Raw genomic sequence first — 17421 nt, forward strand, 5'->3', positions numbered from 1 at the left:
TATTTTTTTAACTAGAACAAATAATAAAATCAATAATATCAGCAAAATGAATCGTAGAATTATTAAGTTCGAACTGCTTTCAAAATGTATCTCAAAATTAAATTTTATTCATATTAAACCACATATTTTTATGACTTTTTCTTTTTTTATATAATAGTTTTAGATAGAATTTCCATCTTATACAGTGAAAAAACACAACTTTATGAAATAGGTTTTAAAAAAAATACAATTATTTTATTATTTAGTGTGAGTTTCAATGAATTATAAGCTTAAATAAGCTTTAATTAATATATGTAGCGACAAATTTTACCCATTAAATGGCAAGAATACGAATAATAGACGACTGGAATTTAAATGCGAATTCTAACCTAACTTTTAGATAAGAGTTTTAAATAGTAAATATCTCATGTATAAATTAATTCATTAATTCATTTTAGTTCAATTTTGCTTAAAATAAGTCCATTTAAGTTTATAATCTTTTGAAAATCACACTAAAGAGAACAATAATTGTTTGTTATTTTTTTTTTTTTTTTTGAGAAAAATGTTTCTGTCAAAAAGTGTAGTTTTTCACTGTATAATATACTTCTTTTTATCATCCAATAAATACTTTAAACTCCACACAAAAATTGTTAAAAAACTTTTATGCACAAACTAAAATCAGCCTGGTGTCACCCAGAGTTGAAAATAGTACATGTGATGAAAACGGCCATGCGGCGGCGCTAGTAGTAACTTTGTTCTAGTTTTTTTCGACTGTTATATATCTTTGGTTATATCTCTTTTGTCATGTAGAGCCATTACAAATTCTTTAAAATGTATCAAGAAACCGGTTTATTTGTATAATTATTGTGAAAATGACACGTTGGATTTTTCTAATAGTGTTTTACTTTTTTTGCTCTGGTATGAAAATCAGGTTATAAAACTAAACTCAGAGAACACCCGAAGACCCCGAATAAAAGAGTTAGAAGCTTTTAAATAATTATGAAATATCTGAGGAGAAATGGTTAAGGTTTTATTTTGAAAGAATAATTTCAAGTTTTGAGGATTTAAAAATATGGATTAAAAGAATATGGAAGACGTTGAGACCATTTTTTTTATTTTTCAAGATTTACAATTTTTGTAGGTAAACTGAATTTTGTCAGGATGTGAAAAAAAGTTCTTAAAATTGATAGGAAATTTTTAAAAAGAGTTTAAGATTTTAAAGCAAAATTTGGCAATTTTCCCATATTACATAATTTAAAAAGATTTTAGAAGATTTCAAAAATGGTCAAAGAAGAAGCTGAAAGATTTTAAGGCAATTTTTAAAATTTTGCAGAATAAATAAAAAATGCAGAAAAGTTTGAATAATTTTTAGAAATTAGAAGGTTTAAGAGGTCTGACAAAATTAAAAAAGAAAAGAATTTCCCTTATATTCGTGTTAAAATTTCAAATAATTTTTTATTTTGAATAATGAACTATAAGAGAAAGTTGAAAAAGGTTTTTAAACATAAGAAACGATTTTCTAAAATTTCTAGAAATAGTTTAGAAGATTTTAAAGCAAAATGTTTCAATTTGGTAAGATTGAAAAATAAAAACGAACACAAATCGGGTAAATTCAAGAAATATTTAGTAGAACTGAAAATAATTTTGAAAGTTTTTAAGAGAATAAACAAATTTTCTTAAAATTGTTGGGAAAATATAGAAGATAGTAAGGTAACTTTTCTAAATTTGGAATGATATCTGAAAATCTTGAGAAAAATTCGTGTTAGCTAAAAATATTTTTAGGAGTTTCAGACGTTTAAATAGTCTTTAAAATTTTCTAGATTCTTTTGTGACATCTCTGAAATATTTTAAAATCTTCTCAATTTTCTCAAGAATCTTATGGAAATTACATTTTCCATAAATTTAAAAACAAGATGATAACAAATGTTTAATTTGTGAGTGAAATTGTTAAATTTTGACGTATAAATAGCAATTGAACAATTATTATTTGTAAAGAAAATTTGAGTATTTTCATGATATATTTCGTAGTTTTCAAAAGATTCAAAATTAATCGAAAACTTGAAATGTCTTCAAGTAATTGAAAAGAACTGTGTTAAAATTTTTGTTGAGAACTTCTAAATACATTTTCAAATTAACTGAATTTCTCCTACAACTTTTGGAAAATCCTGCAGATTGAAAAAAATCCTTAAAATCTTCCATGTTCTGTTTTCATCAGTTTGGACATCTCTTAAATTTTTTTAGATTTTTTGTTACAATAGTTTTTCAAAATGAAAAATAATTTTCAATTTTCCTAGGAATCTTAAGAAAATTTTTTTATTCTTTTTGAGCCTTTTACAATTCTTAGAAAGTTTCTAAATTTTTTGGTTGAAATCTGGAAAAATCTGAATTTTGTTTTAAATTCAGCTGTAGGTACTTGTACGAAAATTTCGGTACGAATAGCCCAATTTTTTCGGGTTACAAACTTCGTGTAAATGATTTGAAATAATTTCAAGTTCTAAATTTAATTTTAATATTTTTTAAACTTCTAAATATCTCTTAAAATTACTCTAATTTTTTCTACAAACAATAAGTGTACCTATTGTTATTTATAAATTCAAATTTTAAGGATTTTTTCTTTAATTTGCAGGATTTTCTAAAAGTTGTAGGAAAAATTCAATTAATTTAAAAATATATTTAAACGTTTCGAAAAAATTTCAAAAATGATTTTAAATTTGAAAAAATATGAAACCACTTCTAGATTTCTCAATATTTTGAAATAAAATCTTAATGCTTTTGAAGGTTGCTTAGACTATTCCAAATTAAAATAATTTAACTTCTAATTAAAAAACTGTTAAGTTAAAAAAAAATTATTTTTCATTTTTTAATTTGCCTAGCTTCAAATTACTTAAAAATATATCTATATAATTTTGAAAATTTTTAAAGTCCATTGCTTGGTTCTTTAATTTAGAGTATTGAAAATGTTAACGTGGATTTATATTTTTGGAATTTAATCTGAATCTTTGAACTCTATAATTTATAAAAGTTCTAAATTTTTCAGTTTATCTGCATTTCATTTAAAAAAATTCAATTGAAAAATGTTAGTACTTTCCGTTTCATACGAGCAAATTTAATGTGTTGTTCATTGCTTATTACTTTAAATGGAAAAATGTTTAGAATAGAGTTCGATTGTTCAAATTTCATTGACCGTGAAAATGTTTGTGAACCGGTTCGCAAATATTTGTCAAGGTCAATGAAATTAATCTTTTTTGGATGAAAAATATTTTTTCTGAAAATTGAAAAATTGAAAATTGGTCTTTTTTTTATTTAAAAACTTACTTGCTTACTTCTTTTTTTCATAAATTTAATCTTTTTTAATTGGAATATAAACTATGAAACTTTTTTGTTGGGGATTTATCTTATTAGGTTGGAAATTCAACTATTATATTAAAAATTTAATTACTTTGTTGAAAATTTAAGTATTAAAAGTTAAATTTGGCAGTAACAAAATAAATTCAGTCATTTTCCGGTCTAAAAAAACCCCGATTTCCCGGTCAAGTGGCCGCCCTGAAAATATAATAAATTACATAAAAATGTAATAATGTCAAGATTTTAAACTTTAGTAAAATTGTGTAATTTATTGTACAATTTTGTAAAAGTTCCTCGATTCTAACCACGATAAGAAACTACCATTTTTTTGTTGAAATTTAGTGACTTATAAAATTTTACAAGCAATTACAAAACAAAAAATGGAAATTTCTGTACTGTCTTTTTTAAATTGCTGTATCTTAATGTGGAAATATATTTCCACAAGGAAATCAAGTTATTTTCGATCGTTTTTTTCTCAGCAGTTCTTAAATTATTTTCAGGTTGACGTGCATTCTAAACATCCCTTAACACAATAGAGCAAAAAATTGCAAAATAAATTAATTATGATACAAATATATAAATTTTGCACTAAAAATATCAATTTTTAACAAAAAATGAAATAGTTAAACTTTTAGTTGCAAAAATTATTTTTCAACCAAAAAAAATCGATTTTTAAGATAATAGTTCGATCTTCAACCTAACTAAATGAATTTTCAACTAAAATTATAAATCTTTATAATTGGAATATTCAAATTTTAAACCAAAAATATGAGTTAAAATAAATGATGAATCTGCAACTGAAACAGTTGCATTTGAAACCAAAAAGATGAATTTCAACTAAAACCATAAATTTTTAACTATAATAGTTAAATTTTCAATAAAACAAAAAATTAGTTTTTACTAAGAAAGATAAATTGTTAAGCAAATCTTTAATAACTAAATTTTAAGTTAAAAAAAATACTTTCCACAAAAAAACTGACTTTCACAGAAATAGTTATATTTTCAAACAAAGTGATGAACTTTCAACTAAAATTGTAAATCTTTAACTCGAATAGTTGAATTTTTGACCAACTAGATGAATTTTTAATTTAAATTATGGAATGTTCAACTAGAATAATAGTTAAATTTTCCGATCAAATAAATAATAATTTTCAGTAAAAAAAGATACAAAAAAGTTCAATTTTTGGCAAAAAATTCCCTTTCATCTAAAGAAAAAAAGAATTTTTCAATAAAGTAGCTCATATTTCAACTAAGGAAATTAATTTTCAATTAAAAAGATGAATATTTTTTGATGTTATGGTTGTCGACTAGATAAATGTATTTTGACAAAAGAGTTTGACTTTCAACTAAGTAATTCTATTTCCAACCTAAAAGATGAATTTTCAACTAAAATGATAAATATTTAACTGGAGTACTTGAATTTTTAACTGAAAAGAAGAATTTTTAAACAAGAAGATTAACTTGCAAAGAAAAAGATCATTTTTCACAACAACAAAAAAACGATTTTTACCAAAATTAGTGGATTTTCAATCTAATAGTTGAATTTTGAATTAAAAAAGACAGTTTTTCATCGAAATTGTTGAATTTTGAACAAAAAAAGATGATTTTTTATCAAATTTGAAACCAAACTAATGAATTTTTAACTAAAATGGTAAATCTTCAACTGAAGTAGTTGAATTTTATACCAAAAAGATGAATTTTCAACCATTAGGAATAATTTTCTACAAAAAGGTGAATTTTTCACAAATTACATACATTTTCAAACAGCTAGTTTAATTTCTAAAAAAAAACACCAATTTTCAACCAGATACTTTAATTTTCATCCAAAAAGATACATTTTCAATACAAAATAGAGTGGTTAAATTTTCTGTTAAAAATCTAATTCTTAACCAAAAAAAGAAAGATTTTCAGCAAAATAGTTCAATTTTCTACTGGAATAGATAAATTTTTAGTTACAACAATTGATTTTTTAATAAAGTAGTTATATTTTCAACTAAAGCTGAATTTTCAATTAATGTGACGATATTTTCAATTATAATTCACCAATATTTCTTCTTTGAAATACCACTTTTGCTCTAAAAACAACTTGAAGTGCTTTCTTTATCTAAAATTTGGAAGAGGGAACTTGGAACAAGGATTCTTTTAAATTACCTTCTTGTAAATCTGAATGAGAATTCTTTTGAAAAATGCGGGGGGGGGGGGGCAGTTTAATCATGTAACAAAATTCCCGGTCATTTCCCGGTTCGCAAACATTTGTCAAGGTCAATGAAATTTAAAAATTCGAACTCTAGAGCTAAACAATTTTGCATTTAAAGTAATAAAAACTGAGCTGCAAATCATTTTAATCAATTTTAAGCTAGAAATGTTAAAAATTGTACGATTAAATTTTTGTTATAAACTGAACTCTTCCTGAATTAAAAATTAAATTATTTTCATTTTAAATGGCTTTAAAATCCTTAGAAAGCTTTCAAATTTATTTCAAAATCTTGAAATATCTACATGTTGTTTTAAAGTTATTCAAATTTTCAATTATTTTTGAAATTTTGTCAGAACTTCTAAATATCTTTTATAATGATTCGAATTCTTCCTACATTTTTTTAAATCCCGTTGAATGGAAAATGTTGTTGACAATTTTGGAGATCTTTTTAAATATTTTTAAACATTCTCTTGAAATTATTTCTTCAAAATAAAAAGCCATTTTTAATTTTTCTAGGAATCTTCAGGAATTGATTTTTTATTCTTTTAAAGCCTTTCATCATTCATAAAAAGCTTCTAAATTTTTATTTCCAAATCTGCAAAAATCTATATTTTGTTTCAAATTAGGCTGTTGACTATTTATTTGCACGAAAATTTAGGTGCGAATATCCGTATTTTGTTGGTCTATGTAGACACTTCGTTTAAATTATTTTAAATCGTTACAATTTTTAATTCATTTTGAACTTTCGTGGACCTTCTAAGTATCTCTTTAACGTAATTGAATCTTTCTTGAAACTATAGATGTTCAATACTTATTATGCATCAAAATTCAACAATTTTCCTTGTAAATTATATTTTTTCAAATAGAACAATTAAAATTGTAAATTTCAATGTTTAGTTTTTTTTATGTTTTAAATATTTGATTTGTACTTACTAATTTTACATAAACAATCAAATATGTCTAAATAATCAGAAATTGTTATTTTTCTTAATTACAAAATTTCAAATTTTAGACTAAAACAATATTTTAAATTTGATAAAATCTTCTAATTATAAGTACTTTTTTTAAAGTTATTATAAAATTGAAAATAGTTTAGAAAGTTTATAAAGTTACTGTAAAAAATAATAAGGGATGTCACACAGTCACTATTAGTCACTTTTTCAACTGAAACAATCACAAAAAGTCACTTCTCATTCAATAAATTAATTCTTGGGTTAATCACTATTCATTTAAGGTCTATACCAATTCTTGAATTATCTTAAATTCCTTGAAATATTTCAGGGTATTTATAAAGATTCCGAAAAATTTTCAATATATTTCCATAATTTGATGGAGTTTAAGAGTTTTTAGGGTATTTTTAAAACTTCCAAGGCTTGAAAGATCTAAAAAGTTTAAAGGTTTTAAAGTATTTTAAGGGATTTATTATGAAACTCTCAATGTACTGTAGTACGTTTTCTATGATTTAAGAAAATATCATAGAATTTCACGAGATTTTATAATATTTTAAGAGATTTGGAATTCACCCCGAATTCTTATTAATTTATCCTAAATTCTTTGGTATTCTCTTGAATTTTATTAATTCTCTTTATCTTATGAATTCACTTGAATTTCTCTAAATTTACACTATTCTACTTAATTCAGTGAATTTTTTAAAATTTTGTAATGTTTTAATTTAATACTTATTTATTCATTTAATACCTAATTTAATACTGAGGATCAATTGACAAAATGATAAAAGGAGTTTAAATATTTTAACATATAATTTTCAAATTCCTTCGCATTTTCGAGACCTCTACAAAATTTTTAAGGATTTTAAAGGATTGTAGGGGCTTTTAAAATATATCAAAGGATTCGAAATGTTTGAGTAAATTTTAAAAGAATCCCAGAAGTTTTTTTATTTATTTCAGTAGTTAGAAAGCTTTTATAGACTGAAATATTTTAACGTATTTTAAAAGATTCCAAGGTATTTTCAAAAGATTTAAATAATTTCAAGTGATTTCCAAGAGTTTTAATAATATTAAGGGATTTTAATGTTTTAATGGATTTCAAAGAATTTATTCAAAAGAAGTGAGGGATTTCATAGGTTTTCGAAGATTTGAAGAGATTTTCAAATATTTTTTGCAATTCATTTGAAATTCGCCCTAAATTCTTATTAATGTAAAATAAATTCTTTTGAATTCTTCTAAATATACTCATTCCCACTCAATTCTATTAATTTTTCCATATGTTTTAACTGTTTTAAATTCACTCGATGGCTTTTTAAATTCAGCTTGATTTTTTATGAATTTAGTGTAATTATTCCCATTTCTTTTAAATTGATCTAAATTCACTCAAAACTTATTGTAATCAATCAAATTTTTATCGATTCTTAGAATTATTTCAATTCATTTGAATTCTTTCAATTTTAACTTGAATTGTTTGATAGAAATTAGTCCCGTCTTGAGTTAGAAATAGTAGGGTTATAAAGGTTTGAATAGATTTAAATTTTTTATGGAATTCACCCTGGATTCTTTTAAATTCGTTGCGAATCTCTTGATTTTTTGTTTATTTACTTGAGTGCTTCTAAATTCACTCAAATGTACTTAATTCAGTGATTTTTTTTTTTTTAATTTTTAGAAGTTTTTATTTAATTGATCCTGAATTGTATCAACTTCACCGTGAATTGTTAGGCATTTATCCAATTCTTTTAATTACCTTGAATTTTCCTAAGCTTATTTCAAAGTAACTGAATTCAATGAAGTTTTTTCATATTTTCAAATTGTTTTAAGTTCATTTAATTTTTTTTTAATTCAACAATTTTTATGAATTTTATCAATTTTTCTTCTCTCTTTTAACATTTCTTTTAGCGATTTCTTCTTTTCTCTTTTAACATTTTTTCAATTCATTTAAATTCTTTCTGATGTAAATTGAATTGTTCTGAAATCTTCTGAATTTATCCTAAATTTGTTACCCTTTGAGGGTGGAAAAAGTACCCTATGAACGTGACAAAAAGTACCCTTTGGTCCCTATATTATATACAATAGGGACTGAGAGGCATGACATTCCAATTGAAATAATTTAATTTTTAGCTTTACAACCTGAAAATTCTTAACTTTTAAACTGATTCCGAATCGTCTTGCAAAATCAATTATTATTTACTTGTTAATCCTTAATTTATAGTTCAATTTCAAAAATCATTGTCATTTATATTCATTTATGAGCAACTAAAAAGGTTTTTTTTATCCAAAATGAAAAACTTATGCTTAAAAATTAAAATCCAAAATGGAAAATTTGTAAGTGAAAGATTTTTTAATTACGTACTGTAAACTCAATGATATAATTGAGAAAGATAAAAATTCAACTGATTATTTAAAAATATGTTGAAATCAAACTTGGGGAGATTTTTTTGTCTACAAATTTGTAAAATTCTCGGTCAAAAAATAAATTCACTCATATTTCCCGGTTAACCATTCAGCAGCCACCCAGAAGCTGCCTGTTTCATGGCAAAAATTTCCTGTTCCAAGTAAAATTATATTTCTTTGCGGAAACTCCTTGTTCTCAAATAAAAACAATCACAATTTTCTAAAATTCTCTGTTCCAATTCAGAATAAATAAGGAGTAAGCAAATAAAACGCGATAGTTTCAGTCTTTTGAAAAAAATGAAGAAAATTAGTGTTTCTGTATGTTTAAAAATATCATCAATTCGAGTATTAAACTTAAGTCAGTGAACAAAATCTTGGAGAAAACAATTGCAAAAGTTTTTTTTTATAATGGAAATTAATAAACCTTTAATAATAAATTATGATTTAATTAAAACAAACTAGAAAAATCTGCAAAATCTGCGATTGTAGATAAAGTAGAAATAACTTTTCTAAATTTAACAAAATTGTTAAAATAATGAAAAGTTGAATTTTTCTGCGATCAGAAGTCAATTCTCGCTCAAGCCGCCATCCTGATTTTGAGTAATTAAAAAAATTATTTTGATTTAAATCTGCAATAAGAATATTACACTAATAGGATGGCCACCTACCCGGGAGAATCGGAAGAACCGGGATAAATCCGGGAGAGAAATATTACAACGGGAAATTTCCTGTTTATTTCATCATTTGCGCATTTTGTAAATATTGAAAGTTCCCAACTCGAAAGTATATACTTTTTAAAGTGTTTAAAATTATTGAACTGTAAAGTTTCACAATAATTCTCGCAGCATTTAAAATTCTGCAATTTGTAATGGTGAAAATGGCAGTGACAGTAAAAAAATTTCTCCAGTCCTTTTAGATGTCACTTGATACTACATGATAACATGATACTTATTAATAATATGTTCATTGTATTTAAAATTTCTATAATTTTAACTTACAATTATATTTTGAATGTGCAAGTCTAAAACAGTTTAATCTTTGAGGTCTTGAAGCTAAAGTTTTTTCTTAAATTAATTCGTAGATTAAATTTTGGAGGTGTTGAATTTTAAATTTCACAATATTGTAGTTTCAAATTTAAATATTCAAAATTTTACAATTTCAAAAATAGAAATCATAGCAATATTGCCTTGTATTCTTTATCCTATTTTTTTAATTTTCAATGTAAAATCTTAAAATTGTCCGATATTTAGTTGAAGATTTAAGAAAAAAAAGTCATTGAAAATTTAAAAATATTTCATATTCTAAACTTTCTAGAGTGAATATTAATTTTAAAGGAGGACTTGAAATAAAAAATGGAAAATTGAGTTTAAAATAGAAATCGATGAAATTAAGTTATCTGAAATTGATACATCAGTAAATGGACAATTTCGGTAATAATAAGCGGTTACAATTTCAGAGTTCTGAATTTTTTCCTTGCATAGGTTTTAATTTTGCAATTTTTTTGGAAAGTAGCATTAGAAATGTAAAAATTATTCATTTTTAAGCGATTTAAATTCACTTCAAATAATTGGAATTCTAAAGGGATATAAAATTTTTAAAATTGTATATCCAAATTTTTTGTGACTAAATTTTTTTTCAGTCTTAACTGAAGTTCGCGTTCGTTTAAGTTTCAACGTTCGGGAGTAGAAATTTTTTCATTCTTAAAGTTTCCCATTTAAAATTACTATCTATTTCGAAAGGTTTTTTAAAGAGAAATTCAATTGATTTTTCACTTTAGAACAAGTTGTCTAATCAGTTTGAATATTAACTTGTACTTTTATTATGTAATGGCAATTTAAAACTCTAGAATTTCAGAAGCTTTGCCTTTGAAAGATTCGATTTCATTTTCAATATTAAATTGTCAAATTTTAATCGCTTTGAATTTAAATAGCTAAAATTTAAAAGTTCTCAATCTTTAATTATTTAATTTTGAACACATTTAATTCTAAAGAATACAATTACAATTCCTCTGAATTTTAAATGACCCAATTTTCCAAATTTGAATCTTAAAATATTCCATTTTTAACGTTTTGACGTCATATTTTTGAAATTTTAATATAAAATCATGCTAGTTTCGTGATTCTTCAAATGAAATTAAAATTGTTTAATTTTCAGCACTTCTACTTACAAAGTATAAAATTTAACTCCTTTTTTTAAATAAATTGTCAAAATCGTTCTATTTTTTTAATTTTCAGACGCTAGAAATTCGAAATTATTAATTATTGTTTCAAAAATATTTCAAACCTTATATTAAAAAATTGGTTCAATTCTCAAGCCTTAATCCCGTCAAATAAAAATTCTGAAAAAATTTAGGAAAAATGTGTGGTCGTTTTCTGATCGTTTTTAGCAAAAAAAATCTTATTTTAATTTTTACCATTTTCTCGGTCTGCAACAGTGGCTGTTAAAGGGTTAATAATCGTTTTTTAAATTTGCGTATTTTCATGTTAGTAAATAGAAATTCTGAGACAGGAAAGCGCGAATTGCGCGCGAGCATTTACTGCTAGTGTGCAATAAAACGCATCTCCGTATTTTCCTTTATTAGACATACAAATTTCCTTATCCTTCTTATTATATGTTTAAAGTCAATCAATTTCTTACAAAAACGTTGGCTGCTATTTATTGACTTCCGCAATTGATAATATATATGAAAAAGCTGGGGGTTTTGCAAAAAAAGGTAATTTTTTTGTAAACCGGGAGAAATCAAGAATATTGATCGGGAGAACCGGGAGAAAGCCGGGAGACAAAAATTTAAAAAATAGTGGCCACCCTGACTAAAGTTCAATTTTTTCCAGGCCGATATTGTTCCAACAAGTGGTGGAGGTGCCCAAGTAGTTTTCAACGACGTTGAATGCCTGAAGCAAATGTCTCCAACGGGTAACAGAAAACGCAGCGGACCTGTAAGTTCGCAGAGTACTCCTTATTTAAATTCCGAGCAGTGCCACACTGCTGAATCTAATTCTAAGAAACCGCGAGTGTAACTGTATTTATTATAACGAGCTTCGATAATTGATTAATTTATCGACGATGATCCGTCGTTTATTTTTATTTTTTGATAATTTCAATCGAACCAAATGAATTTATTGGTTTCTTTATGGTAAATGGTTAAATATTGTTGTAGGGATAAAATTATTGTACTTAAGGAAGGTGTGATAAATTAATTTCTTTTAAATAAAAGTATTAAGCGTATTGACCCAAATTAAATTAAGGCCATCAAATCCTGGGAAAACATTTCCTGGAAATTCCAGGTTTTTCACAGCAATTTCAAGTTATTATTTTTTTTTTAGGTATAATTTTTTGTAGTACGGAGTCTTGACAAATTATGAGATATTCTCGAATATATTAGCACCATCGATTGAGTAAATAATACTAAAATACAATTGTTTTATCTTCTTATACTTAAAATGCAATGCATATTTACTGTAAAATTAATCTGGGTATTATATTAAATTAAATTTAAACAGATACAAATTTCTAGCTTTTAAAGTAATAGTATGGAATTTTTAATAAGATAAATGAATTTTTAACCAAACAGTTGCATTTTCAAAGAAATTTTCAACTAAAAAAAAGACAATATTTCAACCAAAATGTTGAATTTTGAATAAAATTATAGATCTTCCACTAAAATAATGAACCTTCAACTGGAATAGTGTAATTTCGAACAAAAAAAGGTGCATTCTTAACCAACAAGATTAATTTCTATCTACCAAAAAAGACAAATTTTCAACAAAATGCATGTATTTTTAATTGAAAAATATAAGATGTAAACAAAAAAACTGAATAGTAAAATTCGCAGTTATGAAAATGATTGTTCACCCAGAGTTGAATTTTTAACCAAGAAGATTAATTTCTACCGAAATACGTAAGTTTCCAATTGGAAAAAAGTAATTTGTCAACGAAAAATAGTAGCGTATAGAAAAGAAAAATAGAGTAGTTTATTACATTTTCAGTTGAAAAAATAATGAATTAAAAAAAGAAAGGTGAACTGTCAACTGGAATAGTTGAATTTTTAACCAAATAGTTGCATTTTCTACCAAATAGTTGAATTTTTAACTTAAAAAGGCACATTTTTGACTAAATAGTGGAATTTTCTACTAAAAAGATCAATTTTCAACCAATGATGAGTGTTTAACTGTAATAATTAAATTTTCAAACAAGAATATTAATTTCTAAACAGGTAGATTAATTCTCTACCAAAAAATACTAATTTTAAACAAAATACACGAATTATCAACTATACAAAATTCAACCATATGGTATAATTTGTAAATAAAATTATAAGAAATAAATAAACTTTTAAATTAAATGAGATGAATTGTCAACATAAAATCGAACAGTTAAATTTTTAGTTCAACACATTATTGCTCAACCAAAGAAATGCATTTTTAACTAAAATCATGGAACATTCAATTGGGATAGTTACAATTTCAGCAAAAAAATTGAAACAAAGTGTTGATTTTTCAACTAAAATGATTCGTCAACTGGAATAGTTGAAGTTTTAACCAAAGAGATAAATTATCAACCAAGAAGATTTGTTTCTATCAAAATACATAAATTACAATTGAAAAAGGTAAGTTGTCAATGCAAAATTGAATAGTTCCATTTTTAGTTAAAAAATATTAATTTTTCACGAAAGAGATTAATTTTCAACTAAAAATCATGGAATACTTAATTGGCATAGTTCGTTATGTTTTCAGTAAAAAAAATCATAAACAAAAAAATTACAAATAAAATAATGAACCATCAACTAGAATAGTTAATTTTTTAGCCAAAAAGTTGCATTTTCGATCATAAAGATAATATTCTACCAAAAGGACGATTTTTCAACAAAATACATAAATTTTCAACTAAAAAAGACAAATTGTTCAATTTTCTATTAAAAATAAATCAATTTATTTTCCGCTAAAAAATACAATAAATTTTCAACCAAAGTAATTAATTTTTTACAAAAACGATAATATTCAATTGGGTAACCCTTGTCAGTAGAAAAAAATTTTCAATAAAAAAACTAATTTAAACAAAAATAGTTACATTGTAAAAAAAGTTGATGAATATTTATCTGCAATACTTGAATTTTCAAACAAGAATATTAGTTTTCAAGCATAAAGATTAATTTTCTACTAAAAAGGCAATTTTACAACAAAATGCACGAATTTTCAACTACAAAAAAATTTCAAACAAAGGCTTGAATTTGCAAATAAAATTATGAATCTTGAACAAGTATAATTGAATTTTCACCCGTAAGGATAAATTTTTTAATTTAAAAGAAGACAAATTGTCAACCAAAAATTTAATAGTTAAAAAATGATTATCCAATCAAAGAGATCCACTTTTAACTAAAATGATGGAATATTCAATTGGGGTAGTTGCAATTTCAGCACACAAAAAATGTAAGAAAGAAAAAAGACTAATTTTTAAGAAAACAGTTACATTTTTAAACAAAGTGATGAATTTTCAACTAAAATGATAAATGTTCAACTGGAATAGTTTAATTTTTTTACCAAAGATACATTTTCAACCAAGATTTGTTTCTATCAAAATACATAAATTTCCAATTGAAAAAGGTATGTTGTAAAAGCAAAATTTATTAGTTACATTCTCAGTTAAAAAATAATAATTTAAAAAAAAATGCCAAATAAAATAATGAACCTTCAACTAGATTAGTTAAATTTTTTTTAGCAAACAGTTGCATTTTCAACCATAAAGATTAATTTCCGACCAAAACGATGATTTTCAACATAATATATGAATTTTCAATTAAAAAAGAAATTTTGTTTAATTTTCAGTAAAAAAATTAATTTTCCTTTAAAAAATACAACAAATTTTCTACGAAAGTAATTAATTTCTTAGAAAAATGATAGAATATTCAATTGGAGTTCCATTATCAGTTGTCAAAAAATTTTCAATAAAAAACCTAATAAAAAAAATAGTTACATTTTCAAACATAAGTGATTAATACTTAACTGCAATACTTGAATTTTCAAACATGAATATTAATTTTTAAGCATAAAGAGTTTTTTGATCAAAAAAGATAATTTGTCAATCAAAAATTTAATATTTAACAAAATTATTATTTAACCAAAGAGATGCATTTTTAATTAAAATGATGGAATATTCAATTGGAATGGTTACAATTACAGCCAAACAAAATTTTTATGAAAAAAATACAAAATTTTCAACAAAGCAGTTACATTTTCAAACAAAGTAATGATTTTTCAACTAAAATGATGAATCTTCAACTGGAATTGTTGAATTTTTAAACAAACAAGCTGAATTTTCAACCAAAGGGATTAATTTTCAATTAAAATGATGGAATATTCAATTGGAAAGGTACATTTTCAGAAAAAAATGTCAACAAAACTAAAACTAATTTTCAAAAAACTATTTACATTTTTAAACAAAGTGATTTTTAGCTATAATGATTCATCAAATTAAATAGTTGAATTTGAAACCAAAAAGGTGAATTTTCAACTAAAGTGATGAATCTTTAACTAGAATAATTGAATATTCGACTAAAACCGATTTTTCAACTAAAAATTGAGTCATTAAATTTTCATTTAAAAAAAATAAGAAACAAAAAGAAAACTCGGTTTTCTCGGTTTTTTTCCCGGTTCCCTATGATTTTTCCCGGTCACTAAAGTTAAAAAATCGAACTCTAATCAAAACATTTTTCCATTTAAAGTAATAAAAAATAAACAACAAATTAAAGCATTGAAAGTGAAACTCTTAAATTTTTAACTTTTCAAATTGAAGTTTAAAAGTTTTTCAATTAAAAAATGTTGCGTTCAAATACTCAATAATTTACACTTATAAACTGGAAGGCACTAACACTTTTTAATTGGACAGTTTAAAATAAAATGCAGATAAACTGCAAAATTCAAAATTTTTAACATTCATAAACTATAGAGATCAAAATTTAGATTAGGTTTCAAAATAACAATTATTAGTTGTAGAAAAAATTAGAGTAATTTTAAGATATATTTAGAATTTTTAAAAAGATTAAAAATTAATTTAGAACTTAAAATGATATCAAACAATGTAAACAAAGTGTGTGTACCGAAAAAATTCGACTTCGTACCAAAATTTTGGTGCAATATCCCACAACCTAATTTAAAACAAAATGTATATTTTTGCAGATTTCAAACAAAAATGTAGACGCTTTTTAAACATTGTGAAAGAATAAAAAAATTTCTTAATATTCCTAGAAAAATTGAAAATGATTTCTCACTTTGAAAAAATATTTTAACAGAATATTTAAAAAGATTTTAAAAGATTTAAAAAAATTGTGGAAAAAAATTCTATTAATTTTAAAATATGTTTAGAAGTTCTGAAAAAAATTGCACATTTTTTAAATATAACAATAAAAATTGTAACGTTAAAAGTTTGAAAGCTCTTTGAAATTCTAAAGATTTATATTTCGCTCCAATTTACTTATCTAAAACAAGCAGTCAAATATAGCTAAATATTAAATAGTTATTCTTTTTCTTAATTAAAAAAAAATTACTTGAATGGATTAAAAATGAATATTTTGGACTGAAACAATATTTTTAATTTAATAAGAGCCTTTGATTACGAATAACTTATTAATTACTTATTTTTTCAGTTGAAAGAAAATTATCAAGTTTCAATGGCACCTTTACATTTTTTAAATGACTAAGGCTTTCGAATTGAAACAGTACCAATCTGGAAATTCTTAAACTTTGAACGAATTTACAATCGTTTCATCAAACAAATTATTGTTCAGTTTTTAATACTAAAAGTGCATATCCTTCTTCTTAAAATTTGTAAAATTTCTCGTCAAGAAATAAATTCCCGGTTTTTCAGGCTTCGCGGTTCAGCGGCCAGCCTGAAATTACTTGAAAAACACTAATAAAAAACTACTTTTACAAATGAAGAGTCATTGTTATTAAATGTTATATCGCATTAAAAAAAATTAAGTATGCTCTAGAAAAAATTTCCTAACAAACAAACAAAAATTCCCTGACATTTCTAAGTTTGTCCAGATGTATAAAAACTCCCTGAAATTTCAGGTTTTTCCCCTAGGGCAGATATCCAGGCAATACATAACACAATTTGAGCGCGTTTTCTTTTTAATCATCATAATAAAAAAAAACCATATAATTATAATACACTGTTGTTGACAAGTGGTATTTCTTTTTCGTTTCCAGTTTTCAAAACATTGACAACATAGAAAATCATACAAAGTATTAGAATCGAGACTAGACGAGTACCTTTCACAGGTGAAACTAATAATTATCAATTGTTGTACAATTGCTTTTGATTAATCGATAATCGAAAATGTGATTAATTATAAAGTCCTGCTGAAACTTCTGATCCAGCAGAGTAAAGTTCGCTTTCAAACAAAAAAAATCGCAATTGGCAAAACCAGTCTCTCGTTGAGCTTGTAACCGGATAGAATTCATAATTCTGAGGAGTTTGCCAACAAATTTACAAGCAAGCGACTCCCCACTTTTAATTCATGCTTTCCCTAACAAGTACAAACAAACATAAATTACATACCAC

General features: G+C 24.2%; 1 protein-coding gene across 1 annotated transcript in view; it reads left to right on the top strand.

Moving 5' to 3' along the window:
- Positions 1–12085, top strand: part of LOC117178817 (kinesin-like protein KIF23) — a 47719-nt gene extending 35634 nt beyond the window's left edge. The window contains exon 14 of the mRNA XM_033370309.1: positions 11694–12085. Coding sequence (XP_033226200.1) covers positions 11694–11879 — 186 coding nt within the window. The 3' untranslated portion in view covers positions 11880–12085. The remainder of the gene's footprint in view (positions 1–11693) is intronic.
- Positions 12086–17421: the final 5336 nt, after the last annotated feature.

Source organism: Belonocnema kinseyi, chromosome 8 (assembly GCF_010883055.1).
Source record: "Belonocnema kinseyi isolate 2016_QV_RU_SX_M_011 chromosome 8, B_treatae_v1, whole genome shotgun sequence".
NCBI classification, from domain to species: domain Eukaryota; kingdom Metazoa; phylum Arthropoda; class Insecta; order Hymenoptera; family Cynipidae; genus Belonocnema; species Belonocnema kinseyi.